Source organism: Myodes glareolus, chromosome 21, assembly GCF_982192425.1.
Source record: "Myodes glareolus chromosome 21, mMyoGla1.1, whole genome shotgun sequence".
In the NCBI taxonomy this organism is placed as follows: domain Eukaryota; kingdom Metazoa; phylum Chordata; class Mammalia; order Rodentia; family Cricetidae; genus Myodes; species Myodes glareolus.
Window position 1 is genome coordinate 56805746 of NC_142046.1, and position 15987 is coordinate 56821732.

The following is a 15987-nucleotide window of genomic DNA, read 5'->3' on the forward strand; positions in this document are numbered from 1 at the left end:
TTGAAAAACCAAAACCAAACCAACAAAAAAGATCTGCCAGCGGATATGAAAAGACCCACTTTTATAAAATGTCTAATATCTGCAAATGAGAAAGCCTGCTGGATATCAAAAAACTTTATGTCAAAAAATCCACAAAGAACTTTTTTTTTTTTAAGAAAAAAATTTATTCGTAATTTCCAAGGTTTGGGATATGATCATCTTTTTTTTTTTAAAAAAAAGTTTTAATAGAAAAAAATAATGAAATAGCTTATATTGAACTTAAAAGTGCCGATAATTTTGTAACCAAACTATTGCAGGTTTGAATGAAATAGTGACGTTTTGAAAAGTGCCCATTCACTTAGCAAATTGCGTCAGTATTTGCGCCAGCCCAGGCCAAGGGAAGAGTGCAGCAGATCATGGTGCTGGTCTTTGCCCTCCTGGGCTGCACATCCCGTCCAGGTATGCTGAGAACCTGGCCACCGATGTCTGGCTCCACGGAGACCCTGCATCGCGGAAGAGCGCAACGGCAGAAAGGACCTGGCATCTTTGCTTTGCTTTTGGAGACAGCACGTCATGCCTTGCAAATCTTGTCGAGTTTCTATATTGGGAGGTGCACCGTCATATAGTCTCAGTTTGGCACTTCCTCCGTCTTCTATCAGAGACAAGGAAAGCAGAGAGTCCCAACAGACCAGTCCAAGGAGTTTAAAAGGCAGGATGCTCCCAGCAAGCTCTGCCCTCCGTATCCCTGCTCCATGGCAACTTATACTAACAGATGCTTAAAGGCTTGAGTGCCTGGGAATGGGAGCAGGGAGGGAACGCTTAACAAGAAGCATGGAACTTCCCTTCTTCATCATGGATGGAGCAGGGTGACGAAAAATAGTGAAGGACCGCGTTTGGATTCTGCCTTCATTTACTGGTTGAGATCCTTGGCTTGCTTGCTTTTAGGGCAAGCTGGTGAGTGTCGAACTATTTGATTTGCTCCAGTCAGTGATCTGAGGCAGAGGATTTTCTCCACAGCAGCAGCGGATGGCTCTTGATAACCGGCAGGGTTTCCGAGTAAGGTTAATGGCTGCCAACCACATTGGGCCCTCTTTTTAAATAACAGGTCCTTCTTTGGCAGTCAGAGATTGTGTGGAATGAATACACTCAAGAGCGGAAGAACAGCCGTCACCCATAGTCCTCAAAGGAAGGGAAGAGGGTAAACTATCTCACTGAAGGTCTGTAACCAGACCTCTTTGGTGTTAACAGTGGGGGCTGGTGAGCTGAAAAAGGTGCATCAGCCTGTCTTGGGACCAGGATGTTCTCACAGCAGTCCAAGGACCACCACCAGCACCGACAAGCCACTTCTACATTATCACAGTCCAGCGCATACTGTCATCAGATGCTAGCTGTCCTCCTTGCTGAGCATCTGGGATAGTTTTGACCACAATTGCTTTTCTTTCTTCTGAAGATGAGCATGGCCAGGTAACTACTTGGCATTAGTAAAATAGTGATTTAAGCACACAGTGATTCTCTCTGGCAAACTCAGTCCTGGTGGCCCTTACTGTCTATTCCCAAATGACTTTCTTCCACATCCGGGGATTTCAGAACATACTCCGTATCAGATAATAAACCCCAAGGCATGTTTGGGGCAAATGGTGATTTTTTTTTTGCCTTCAAATGATGCCGTAAATACTTATACAGGCAAGTCTCAGAAAGGAAAAGAACCAAAAACCAGTGATCTGTCTTATAAAATTCTTGTGTTGAGTAGATGTTTAAATGCATAAATGAATATTTTGGGGTTGATTTTATCGATTATATTTAGCTTTTTCACTGCGTCTAAGACTTAATGTTTAACTTATCACTATAATATAAAGTATTTTGAAGCTATAAAAATATTAAAAACAGATAACTCGAAAGGATGCACTCATGGCCTGACTTCAGTGGACTCTGTGTTTTGTCGTCTTTTCCCATCTGTATATCCAATCACCTTGTCTGATCTGTTTACAAGAATATAAGACTATCTCAACACAAATTCCTGGCATCTGTCTCTAACATGCTTTTTTTTTTTTTTTTTTTTTTTGGACAGGGTTTTGCTGTGCATCCCCAGACTGACCTTGAACTCACAGCAATCTGCCTACCTCAGCCTCCCCAATGCTGGAATCGTATGTGTGGGCTGGGGATGCTCTGCCTTTCCTCCGCAGGAAGTCCTGATGTGGCCATTTAAAAATCAGTCCATATATTTCTTCTTTCACATTCTGATAAAATGTGTAAAGAGAACAGAACGGCACAAGGAAAACCGTAAGTACCACAGTGGGACTTAAGAACAAGGCATCAATTAGAAGGGAAATGCTCAAGGAGACCAAGGCAGCTCCTTCTGTTTAGATACACGGTAAACAGCGCTGTCTCTTTCACATCTGCTGAACGCGTTTTACAGAGAAGCGAAGGGAGAGAACTACTGGATTCCCAGAACCTTAGCTTTAAGAATGTGTGTCTGTAGATCTGGGGGGACATGCTCAGAACTACCGTCCATGTTTTATTTATGGCAAATCACGAGTGAGTACAATAGAATATCACCGGGTCGTGAGCACTGAGAGATCACTCGGTGCATATTAATTGTGCGGGAAGCAAGGTCTCCCAGCGCTTCCAAGAGACCCAGCTGATGGAGTTCAGGAATATGGGGACTCTTCAAAGCTAGCCCCAAGTTTTATTTTCCATCAGTGAATCAGGATTAAATATGAGACCCGTGAAAATTTAAAAGTTTTTAAAGCCCCTCACTTAACACCCTTAGGTGCCAGGTTTCAGTCCCAAGAAAGTCCCACTACGACGTCAAACAGTGCGGAAAATGGAAGCCGTGATAAATGACTGCGGCTGGGCTGCTGGGTCCCTACGACCTGGAGGATTTGGCTGGCGTCATAAAACACAGAGCGACAGATTAAGCAGTTTACCAACACCATAAAAACCTCAAGAATAAACCCACTTAAAAAAAACCAAAACAAAAAGGTATTGTAACCAGACATTCCCAGCCCCCAAACTGCACACAGTTCCTTCCAAACCCGTGTCCGTGAGCAAGGGCTTACAATTTGGTGCTAACGTCAGACACGATTACGTCCATGCACTTTTACAATTCACATGTCCTAAGAAAAACACCCAGTGCAGGCTGATGGTGCGGGAGAATTTATTTTCGCTGGGAAGGGAATGCCTCATAACTCATGAATGGCAGTGGCTGAAGTGAGTTATGGAGGTGACTCTCTTGTGAGAGGCAATGGATCGGACGCTCCTCCTGCCCCGTCGTATGTTTGGCTACCGGCACACCAGGTTCTTAATTAGGTGTGGCCTTGCCTTTTTTCTTTTATAAAATAAATGTGAATAAAGAGAACGTTAGCTAGGGGCACGGAGTGCCTGGTGTGCAGGCGGAGAGAATGAGAATGAGAATGTCTTTTCAGAGGTCTAAATAGCAAGAGTCTTAAAGGCGGTTGAACAGTCAATTCCGTGGACGGTTTACAGTGTCCACACCTGATGTCTGGAGACAGATTAAACACCACTCCCCCCCATACAAAATTTGCTATACTTCTACTTTACATCGATAAGAAGATTTCCGTGTTTCTCCCCCATGCGAATTTCATTATACTACTATAGCAATAGCTATATAACATGTAGAGACTACGTTAAGGTAAGTGTAACTATGCATGCTGGCAAGGTGGTGCTAGGGAAACGCTGTCTGGAGATCTTAAGCATGATTGCCGTTGACTTTAGTCCGTCACAGACTAGAACACCAAAAGCTCATTGTATCCCCATGTCCCAGCTGGCAAAGGCATTTGCGTCTGTCGTGATGGGGCTTCTGGTTACTGAAATGTTTTATTTAACAACTGGATGACCCTGTCCTTCCCCAGTGGGAAGCAAAGAGTTCGAATTGTGCTCCTGAGGTTCCTTTTGGGAGAAATTTTTGACTTCAAAGCTCAAGGACTTATCTGACAATGGCGGTCTGCGGATGGCGCGAGGCTCTCCAGCTTGAGAGCAGGACCGATCTCCCCCTAAATGTCCTGTCTGCTCTCCAGGTTGAATTATCAGTAAATGGTGTGGCTGCCTCTCCAAATAACCTTGATGACCGCACAAAGATGGTCGGAAGCCCACCACCTCCACACTGAAGATTTAAGATTTCCCGGCAAATGTCAGGAGGTGTCAACGGGTGCGCTGTGACACTCGGTTATTATTAGTGTTTAACTGCCGTTCCCCACCAGCGACATGCCGCTGGTGCCACCATAAATTTTAATGTGATCACATGCTCTTTCCCTTTCATATCCAGTGAATTCTGCAAGATCATAATATCCTCCATGAACCCTAGGTGAACCTTAGCCTGATGCAATGAGAGCAAGATTTTGAGCACCGGAAGTTGCTCATCATCTTATAGTGCTTAAAAACAAATAACAAAAACCAAAACCTAGACACTGAGCAACGTGGTTATTTAAATAACCTTGCCCTAAACTAAATTCCTTCAGTGCAGTGGATCTTTATGGGGCCCCCACAGGAAGCAGGGTGCTGCCCGAAGTGATAATGAATCCATTTATAGGACAGTAAAGCATCCTGACTCTAAGGAAGCCTTCCTTCCCTCTCGGAAAGTCTGCCGGAGACTGAACCTCATTTATAATGCACCCCAAAGTGTCCCTGCAATTTAGACATCAAGACATGCCTTGTAGTTTACAGAACATGAGCAAACTTGGCTCATTCCTGTATCTGGTTTACACTGTGCACTGCAGCAGACAAGGTCACTGTCTTTTATTACGCATGTGCACAGTGGGGTAGTAATTCTTTCTACTTTCATAAATAAGGAGAATTTGTATAGGTACCATTGATGTATAGGTTTTTTATTCTCTGTTTTAGTCGCGAATGACAACAGCATTACCTAGTTTATTTATGAGAGGAAGTCAAAACTCAGTAAATTTGAACTATATAGGTATCTCTTTAGAACAAAAGATAACCTTGAAGCTTTGATTTCACATTTTTTTTTAAAACAAATAAGTGGTCAATGGGGTTCCAGGTGAACTAAATGTCCATCACAATCCATATCAAACTGCTTGTCCTATGAAGTTCTCCTTTCTTTTCATTTCCAGTGAGCTAAAATTATTTGGTTTCCTTAACATGAGCCTGAAGATTTCTGCAAAACCATTCTGAGTCAACAATCTTATTTTCCTCTGTGTGAAATGATTTTAGCGATAAAGGCTAGGAAATTGGTGTATATATTCATAATTTCAGTGTCCCATCGTTTGTGGGCCAAATCTGCTCAGTAGTGACGCAAGCTGTGCACCTTCCCCCTTCTCCCAGACAATAGGTTTATGAAACCCGCACCATCAGGTTTCAAGTCGCAGGAGAAGGCATGCTAACTCAGGAGGGAGTCGTCACACAGGGCATTCTCACCGAACAGGCTGCATGGCGACACACCGTGGCTTTGTTGGTGAGCATTCTAAAGAAAACATTAATTTTGTACTGGTCTGTGTGTCTTAGTGTCTCTCGTGTCAGAAGAGAAGAAACACGTTCTGGGAAGGTTGATCAAGGTTTGACTGCCTGCCTGTTTGCCAGAGATTGGATGGGAAATTTTGCCTTGGAGCGCCATCTAGAGGAAATTTTTAGCACACTCAGGGCATTCTCTTGGTGTGACTGAACCAGATGGGGGTATAGTAAAAAAAATTTTCTTCTTTCCTTCCTTCCTTCCTTCCTTCCTTCCTTCCTTCCTTCCTTCCTTCCTTCCTTCCTTCCTTCCTCCCTTCCTTCTTTCCTTCCTTCCTTCCTTCCTTCCTTCTGTCCTTCCTTCCCTCCCTTCCTCCCTCCCTCCCTCTCTCTCCCTCCCTTTCTCTCTCTCTCTCTCTCTCTCTCTCCCCCCCCCCCCCATATACTCAGTTTAAATGCGGTTATGCTACTTAGAGCAATAATGCTTTCTCAGGACTCTAACAAACCCAACTTCCTCTCGAGTTGTTGACGGGGGTGGGTGAAGAGACTACCCAAATAATGTAGTCTATTGCCATTGCTCTCGGTTGCCTCCTGGAACCTGTAGTAAGCAGTCTATCAACTGCTGTTGAAGCTACTACATACTTCTGATACAGCACTCAGAGGAATCGAGCCAGAAGTGACGAGGAAGCCTGTGCCCTGAAAACCAGCTCTCGTAGCCTCTAAGAGTGCTACATAAGTTGCCAAAACACCAACACCAACCAACAGTCCCACCTAGCTGGTAAGACTCCCAACCCCACAAAGACCAGAATGTGGCAAAACATCCCCAGGGTGTGATAGTGGCACTGATACCATGGAGGTAACCAACAGCTGCCTACTTGGATTTCCGTCCTGCTCAAGAGGAGGGAATTCATGTTTGGCACTGTAAACCTCGCCAACTACCCATGGCTGGCGAGGTCATGGACCCCAGAGGAGAACCTAGTGTGGCTGCTTTCCCAAACGGTCATATTTCCTAGCGGTATTCTAAGTGTGTGCTCTACCTCCACAGGGACAGCTCGCCCACTCCCCCATAGAAGCCTCTTTTTGCAGCAGATGAAGATTATTAGATGAAGCTTATTCAAGAATCCACAACTGGTCAAAAGGCTGAAAGCAACAGACCACTGACTGCCCAACCACTGTGGATACATCTACAACACAACAGATAGAACTCCTCCGCCTAAGGCTCAGGGAACGTCTCGGAAGAGGGAGCAGAATGATTGTAAGAGCCAAGAAGTCTGCTCTGAGACGGTGCCTTCTATATATGGCAGGGAAGCTGCACCATGAAATATCAACAAGACCTGAGTAATGACGACACTTGTTGACGCGCCCCTACAGATGGGGACATTTCACAAGGCCCCGCTCCTAGATGAAGAGCAACAGGCAATTAGTGGCTTCCGAGAGAGGAAGAATCGGTCTTCTCCAAAGACCAGCTCCTGATTATCCAATCCCAGGAGGCCAGCCCTCAACATACACACATAGAGACAAGATCAGACGGGCCCAGAAAACGGATATACAGCCGTAATTAGTTGTGTAAATTATAATTATGCGTCTAAAGAAGAGGAGGTCATGAGTTGGAGAGGGAGTCGGGGGCAAGGGAAGTGTTAGGTGGTGACAAGGGGGTGTAAATAAAGTGTTCATGTGTGAAATTCCTCCCAAATTAAAAGTTAAATAAAAAATGATGCCAAGTTGGGATGGGGAGGAGGGGGAGTGTATCTGATAGGAGTTAGGAAGAAATGAGAAGTGGATATATTCAAAATACATTGTATGTATGCTTGAAAATTCTCAAAAATAATAAAAAAACATGTTTTTAAAAATAAGTTGTTAGCTACATGGCTTGTTTAAGGCCAGCCTGGGCTACATAACTTGCCTCAAAAAAAAAAATCCAGATTAATAGAAAAGTTTGGTTTTGGTTTTAACTTCTCACCCAGAAGTAAAATGTGTGATCCTGTGAATGGAGGCAGGATGTCCAGTGAAGGGAACTCATAAGAGACCTCAGCAGACTCCAGGGTTGAGTGCAGCTCTGGCACCCATGCAGACATAATGGCTGTCCTTTCCCATAGATCATACGTCAGAAACTAGATTTGACGTGAACTTGGTCTGCATGCGTCATACAGTCTTAGCTATCTCCAGAATTGCTGTCTTGATTCAAAAAATTCGGCTTAACCAGATTTTCCAAGATCAAAACTGGAGAAGATGCTTGTGTGGAAAAAATCAGAAGTTGGTGTTTCGGCCTGCGGTAATCCTTCATTAAGTTCAGCGGATCACCGGGAATGGAAAACGACGGCTCTTCCAGATGCGACGGCGCAGGTCTGAGTGTGGGAGACTGGAATAACATCCACTGACGCCCTCTCTCCAAAGACCCCTTTCTGCACGTCACAGCCTCCCGCCCGTCGCCCTGGGAGAACAGTGAAGGCTTCTATTTTTGCATCAGCATGGATACAAACACAAAACCCAGACTTTTCCTAACAGTGACACTCTCCAAGTTGCTGAGCAAACACAAAACACCCTTAAAATACTCTGACAGGACGATGCCCCCAAGTATGGGGAGTGGGGGCATAGCTAGAATGCTCTACCTTTTTTTTTTTTTTTTACACTAGTTAAGAAGAATCAAGGCTGCTGGTACCACAAAAACGTTCGGTGATGAAAGGTCAGTATTCAATCCTGTCTGCACCTGTGGCTGCACCATGACCCCGCCACTGCTGCCAGATGCCTGTGTCCCGAGAGGCTTGTTATAAAAGACCACCCCTGCCCTTCATATCTACAACACAGTGTCATGAACATTTCTAATCCCTTTACCTGAGCAAAACTCCTGCTTGCTTATTTTGGCAATTCCACAATTCCACAGGTTTTCCAAGGTAACTAGTTAACAAGTCATTGCTTTCAGTGAGCTGGATTCATAAGTTCCCCACATGCAAGCTATTTCTTGTCTACTAAGCTCTGTTAAAGTTGAGCAAGGTGAAGGTGTTTTGGTTTCCAAGCAGTGTTGGCCCCTGAGCAAGTAAGCCTCCTGAGCGCATTCCCCTCCATAAGCAACGTCTTGACTCTGATGGTGTAGACGGCAGAAGGCAGGACCAGTCCAGCGTTCCCAGTCCGTCTGCCTCATCCTGAAGCAGAGGCGGAGCCACACAAGTTCCAAAGCTGAAAGCAAAGGCCTTTGAGTCTCGTCTTCTGCACACTTGAGTTGACTCCAGTACAACATACATGGTTGAGAGCTGACCGAGTGCAAGGCAGAGGACGGGTGTGCTGGGATGTAGAGGCTGGGAACACACATGCTGAAGGAGTAAGGAATTCTCTTTCCTCAGGTGGCGTAGTGAGAATGAGAGATTGGGACCTTAAGACACCCGGTAGAAACACTGCCTACGCTGGTATGGTGGAGGAGAAAGGAATGGCTGATGTTTTGGGAGAACGGGGAGCTCAGTAGAAAAGCTGGCATTGGATCAGTACCTTCAAGGTTGGGGAGACGTTTAATGGGCAGAGAGCAGGATGGAGATTCCGATGAAGAGGTGGGATGTTCTTCGTTCATTTGTACCAAAGCAAAATGCATTTCACACAGAAGTTCCTATTTTGTGTCTAAATTTTAAGATGGGTACAAAGACATGAGGGATTTGTATTAATGTTGTAAGAATCTGGAACCCGTCATCTATTTTTTACATAGTAAGCATATTTATGTATATTCACACATGGGTACATATCAATACTTGTCTACGTTACTAAGCAGCAGAGAATCTAACATATTTAAGTCAGGAACATTTTCCTTGGTCATTTAACAATGCAAGCAGAAACCAGAAAACGTTTCTCGCTAGCAAATGGGAATAAGTAGAGGGTTTTGTTTTGATCCTTGCCGTCAACATTTGCTTTCAGAGTTAATCCCAAGGCCGTTTCTGGCCAGCTGTGCCGGTTTTCTCTCCAAGTCACACAGGCTAGAGCCCAGGGGACAGATAGTTTCAGCTTAGTGAGCTTCTGAACCCTGGGTGTCCACTCTTACCCCTTCCTTCTCCTGAGGCCTCACTGGACAGTTCCCCAAGCAAGTGTTCTTTCAGAATTCCAGATTCTCATGGTCATGCCCACATACCCTCTCGGCTCGTGGCTGCAACCCAATCTTATCCAGGGGTTTCTCTGCCCTGTGACTTAGATCTCTATTCCTCCACAAAGAAATTACACAGAAAGTCCAGGTGTTAGGGGCAGGGAGTAAGGATGGGCAGGGAACCAGCTTGCCAACCGAGAACACTGGGGAAAGGCCCCGGTCTCCATTCTAGGGCTGCAGCCCTGTCTTAAGGTGTTGATGCTTTCGTGGCTTTAAATTAGCTGTTGTCAAATGCATGCCGCCATAACCAGGACGTGTGTGGGGTGCCATGGCTTCACCATGGAGAAACTTTTCAGTGGCATTGAAATATATAGGAGAAAGCCAGGAGGTCTGCGCGAACAGAAGGCGGCCTTCCGCCATCCGCAGACGTACTTACGGTGAGCATGGCGAACATCAGCTGGCACACGTTGAAGGCGTGTCTCCAGTTGTGGTAGAGAACCATTCGGTAATTCTTCCTTACTGTCAGAAGCCACCGGCACAAGGTCTGAAATGGGAGGAGGAGGCTGTGTGAGGGATGGGTTTGTGTCCTCAGAGGACACCAAGGCAATCGGGACTTTCCACCAGGCACTGGGCGGGTGGCTGAGTCGTTAAGAGCAACTATGGTGCTGGTGGCAGATTGGGGTCTTTTTCACACCTTTACCTCGAGTGTGAGGGTGTTCTGTGACCTCTTCTGACCTCCTGTGGGTCCCAGGAATGCATGTGGTGCCCATACTTACACACAGGCAAAACAGTCAAACACGTAACACAAGGCAAATCTAATAAAGACATTTTTAACAAAGGAAAACAAAACCCTAAACTTCTGCTAACACTCTGCCAGATTCTCGGGGCACTTTCGTGGGGCCCATAGGCAGGAACCGTCACCTACAGCGTATCTTTGGAAAAGCCTTTACATCACCGTGGCTGCGACACTTCGCCAGGTGCACCCCTTAGCTCCATCCCAGAACCTCTTACCTCGTAGTCGATTTTAAATTTCTGTACCATGCCCAGCTCCATGAACATCCGGAGGGCAGCTGTGATCATGGCGTCAACGTCAAGGGAAAAGTCATCAAAATGAATGTCGTCAATGGCCAGCTCTGACACCAGAGGGATATTGGCTGCCTACGGAATCAGAGACACAAGCCAAGACAAGTTCACTAGCTTTACCTAACCCCGTGTCTCACTCTCTCTGGCTTATCAACGGTGCCACATAAATCAGGCCTGACCCGCGCTTACACCCCAATACGGCTAAACTCTGAGCTATAAATGTCTTTTGTTTCTGAGCAGCAAATGCTCAAGAAAATGGAGTGGGGAAGGAGAGAAGGGAAGCTAATTAGAAGATAAAATATACACACTGGATCTCTCTACCGAATTTAGAATAGACAACTGTCTAGTTTACTGGAACTATGGCCATACAATGTACTCTGATGCATATTGCTGCACGCAGAAACATCTGGGTGGCCAGCAGCTATGAATTTTATTTGCTTCCATGCGGAGCAGGACGTGGGAACACACCACTCTTCTTTGCATTCTTGTATCCCGGATCTTGCAAAAATACTCTCTATTAAACATCCATTCTGCATATGCAGAAGGACAGAAGAGGGCAAGCAGCTCATCTCTGGCACAAACCATGCTGCACTGATGATAAAACAGAGCTTCTCAGAGAGAGGGCAGTTCAGTTAAAAGATCAATTTTGCTATATTGTTTAGCAATAGACAGTACCCTTCTAACACTGGTCATACTTATTTAGAGTTTCCGAACACTCCTGTTAGGTGGCTGTCAATCAGTTATCCTGCACAAGCCTAAAGGAGAGGGAAGCCAAATCTTTGGAAATCATTTTTATGCCAATTGGTTGGGTTTACCTTGCCATTTGGACCACTCTTGCTGTGTGTGTGGGTTATTTAATGCCTTTCAAGTTACCAGAGACCATTGTGCATTTGTATTCCTAGTCTATTCACTGGGTATAAATTACCCTGCGAGTAATTTATGCCCTGGAACTACTTTGGCTAAGCAATTAAACCCAGCTCTGGTCACTCCGGGCATTCCAGAAACCACATAATCAATCCTGCCTCTCCAACCCCGTGCTTTTCTGCAAAAGTTTATGTGCCTAAGCTAAAAATACAAACACTGCTTATTCCCCACTGTGGATGAGCGATGACCGAATCTATGTGTTGGGACAGCTAAGCTTCCATTTTGAAGACTTTAATTCTATCAAAAATTAATTCCCTTGGATTTTACCAAATCATTTTTTTAATATAACAATAGGTTTGTAGATACTAGATTCCCGGAATTAGATGGCAAGGCTTGTGGAATTCACAGTGGTAGGAATCTTCTTGGTGTGTATGTGTCCCCACAAGAGTGCCTTGCTTGCTTATTTACTTTAAAACTTTTTCATAAAAGTTGGAAAAATCTACATTAGTTTTTTTTAAAAAAATAAGTGTACAAAATAACAGATTTTGTTGAGAATGTCACACATGCATGTCAAGTATTTTGCTCAAAGTCTACCCCTCTCCCATCTCCCTTCCTGTTAGCCCTGTTCCTCTCCATCAATAGCCCCACTGTAATGTCACACATGTATTTGAATGTATATCCCACATATGAGAGAGACCACACAATATTTGCCTTTCTGAGTCCGGCCGATTTTATTTAGCATGCTGGTTCCAAGATCCAATTTATTTATTTATTTATTTATTTATTTATTTATTTATTTATTTATTTATTTATTATGTCTGTTTATATTTTGCTTCAAGTGACACAATTTTGTTTTTCTTTTGGTATTTGTGTGTGTGCCTGTTTGTGTGTGCATGTGGTAGCCAGAGGCTGACATTGCGTCTTTCACTATCCTCTCCACCTTTCTCTCTTTTGAGAAAGGGCCTATCACTCAATTAGAACTCCTCAGTTGGCTAGGATGTCTGTCCAGTGATCTCCTAGGATCTGCCTGTCCCCCACTTGTGCCCGCCCCGTCCCCTGTTTGTGCCCGCCGCAGCACTAAGGTTTCAGAGGCACGCAGCTTTATGTGGGGCCAGCCGTCTGAACTCAGGTCCTTGTGCTCCCACGGATGCCACTTATCCACTGAGCCATCTCCCAGCCCAGCTTCTTTCTTCCTTATGACTAAACAAAATTCTGTGCCGTTGTCTGTCACTTCCAGGAACCACATTCTATTTAGCTGCCATCCTGCAGACAGACACTTAGGCTGATTCCATATTTTGGCTATTGTTAATAGGTGGCAATAAACACTGATGCATTGGATCTCTGCAGGATTAACATGTCAGTGTTGAATGCAAATCAGCTCCACCATGCTGTTACAAACATAAACACACAGTCATAGTCCTCTGGCAACAAATGTTTTCTTACCGAGAGCAACCACTTTCAACACCTAGATTTATTTTAATCAGCTAAGATAGTTACAATCTTAATACTTCTTACAATTGTTTTCTTTGAAGAATTATCCAAGACCCCACCGTTGAAGACAATGGTCAAGCTGACTCATGCTACATCTAACAACCTCTGCTGCCTCATGTACTACACCATTTCATACATACATGCCTGCATGCCTACAAACATACACACATACATATATTCATACTTTGTTTTGTTAGGTACTATTCAATAATTATACCATTATGCCCACCTACAAGATATTCGTCGTTAACTCATACAATTTACTATGACCACCTGCCAATTCATTGACCTCATTTTAAATTCTATGGTAAGGTTAGTAGTAGTTCTTCAGTCTCTCAGTGGAGCAAAGGCTGGCCTTGAACTCCCTCCTGAGTGCTGGAACTGGTTATGTTGGGCTAACATCCTCTTTACTGTGAACTTTGTTGTCAACTCTGTGCTTACCATTGGTTCCAAATTCTTGTCAAATAAATTGGTAGAGAACTTATTAATGACAACATTGTCTCCTTTGAAAATGTTAGATGTGTAGATGGAAGTTTCTGTCCCAGCCAGTACCGCAGCTGTTCAGTCCCAAAGAAACATACAGAGGCTTATTAATTATAAACTGTTTGACCTATTAGCTCAGGCTTATTATTTACTAGCTCTTACTTAAATTAACTCATAATTCTTGTCTATGTTTAGCCTTGAGACTTGGTACTTTTTCTCAGTAAGGCATTCTCATCTTGTTTTCCCTGTGTCTGGCTGGTGACTTGCTCTCTGCCTTTTATCTTCCCAGAATTCCCTTAGTCTGGTTGCTCCACCTATACTTCCTGCCTGGCTACTGGCCAGTCAATGTTTTATTAAACTAATATGAGTGACAAATCTTTATAGTATACAAGAACATTATCCCATAGCATAGATGCTTTGACCAATCTATGGATGACATGAAGAGATGTCTCCAGGTTCCTGCTCTGACTTCTCTAGATGAGGGACTTCAACCTGTAAGGTCAAATCAATCCTTTCCTCCCCAAGTTGTCTTGGTCAGGGTTTTATCACAGCAAGAGAGAAACAACCAGGACACTACCCTCACTTCTCTGAAGATGTTAATGACAGTCCCATTGGACATTTCTTCTCCTTCTCTATTTGTTTTTTACCACTCTGCTTTGATCTTTGTTCTTATGATGACAGAAACACATATGCTAATTTATACAAAAATTCAAGCTAACATAATTATTAAATACATGTATATTATTGTATAGCAGACCTCTAGAACTTTTCATCCTGTGTAATCACACCCACTGAGCGACTTCTATGATCCCATCTCAGCTTTTAGCAGCCATTGTTCTGTTTTTGGTTTCCATGTTTGGTTGCTCTAACTACTATGTACATAGGGAGCCGTGCAGTATTGGTCTTCATGGCACTGGCTTGTTTGTCCAGCATGTTGCTGTATCATCTAAGCTGCTATCTTCACTTTAAGGATAATAGACCAAGGAATGAGCACCCACCACCCTTTCCCTTCATCCTCAGATGGCTCAGGGTCTTTCTCAACTACCCTCCAGTAAGGGAGTTTGAGGTATCAGAGGCTTCAGAAGTCTTGGAGGATTTCCTCAGGTGTCCGGTAATCTTTGGTTTCCTATTTTTGCTTAAAAGCATCTATTACAGCTTAGAGGTTGCCCTGCCGAGGGGTTGAGTGACCTGTTTTCTTTGGGAAGCTTCCTCCTGTCTTTGCTGTTTATTGGTTCCTGCTCCCTGGAAAATCTGGCTGGTATCCAGTTGGGAGTCTGTAGGGGGCCTCTGGGGAACCTCAGTGTGGAACTGTTCCTTCATCTTCAGCCCGAACCCCTGCCCTCCTCTGCACAGATGGCCCTGTGCAAAGACTCTCCTGCTCTGCCTAACCAAAGGCTAGCTTCCAGATTCCAGGAAGCGGGACAGGGAGCCTGGATTCAACTGCCCTTAGACACGCTGCTTTCTGGCAGCAGCCCCACTTTTGTGGTCACTCAGAGCCAGCCCCTGAGCTGCTGAGCTGTTTGTAGGGTGCGGGGGTTCGATGGTGTAAAGCTGACCTCTCAACTCCCATCGCTGGCTGTTTGGACTTTCTGGGGTTTGCTAAGTTAAATCCCATTTATCTGCCTGTTCTCTAGGTTCCAAAGTGTGGTCGTTAGTAACTTCTTTCTCAATTTATTTGGCTTTGAGAATTGATACCAAATCCTCTATGACTATTTTAAAAGGCCTAGTAAGGGAACAAAGAAGAAAATGAGGATGCTTAAGTGACTGTTTCAATCTGGAAATCATCAAAATGTTGCTATGAAATGATATTTTTTTAATGGACAACTTGGGAACTCAGAAGTAAGCTGGATTTAGTATTCAGTCTCTTCTAACACACACGACTGACAGCAGCCATGTCTATTGTGCCTGCGTGTTCAGTGCGAGTGACCACACTACTCAGGCTGTGATAACCAACAGATACCACACTGCTCCTCCTTTGGAAAGTTCCAGAACAGCCCCGCTCCCCTCCCACTTTGATGGTTTGCTATAGAGGATGTCAAGTGTTTGAAAATATCTCTATTTGTTGCAATTTGTTCAGATTTAAGAGCGACCAGAAAACTGCTTCCTGGAGATTAAAGAGCGACCAGAAAACTGCTTCCTAGGAGACAAAGTCAGGATGCAAAACGACACAGGTCTGTCTGCTTTCAGCAGGAAAGTCTGTTTCTGAGTTGAAATGGGGGCTTGAAACCTCTTACCGATTGTCACCAAAGAAGCCTAAATGGCAATGGCAACATCATTGCTGCTCTCCCCGTGGCCCCTGTCTTCCGGTTATTAATAGTGTGGTTCTCTGTGCCATTATAAATCTTCCCCCTTCAAAGGCACTAAATTCACTTAATTATCTCAAAAATTAAAGAATATAGGCATTTTTTCATTATGAAATGTTAATGGAAAGGAAATAAGAACATTAGGTTGAGAAATGGAGGATGACCTCTGGTTCACTAAGACCCAACCTTATTGACCTTGTCTTTTTTCCCTAATAGGTTGATTGATCCACAGTTAAATCACACCAGTCCATATGTCATCCCGAGCCCTGCAGTAAACCCTTGCTGGCATGTACGGATACA

The 15987-nt window shown here is 44.3% G+C and overlaps 1 protein-coding gene across 1 annotated transcript in view; it reads right to left on the bottom strand.

Annotated features, from left to right (window-relative positions):
• The window catches only part of Pde11a (phosphodiesterase 11A), a 327936-nt gene that overhangs the window by 76248 nt on the left and 235701 nt on the right, over positions 1-15987 (bottom strand). Inside the window, exons 11-12 of the mRNA XM_087900073.1 lie at positions 10475-10621; positions 9900-10007 (exon numbers count right to left, since the gene is read on the bottom strand). Coding sequence (XP_087756199.1) covers positions 9900-10007; positions 10475-10621 — 255 coding nt within the window. The remainder of the gene's footprint in view (positions 1-9899; positions 10008-10474; positions 10622-15987) is intronic.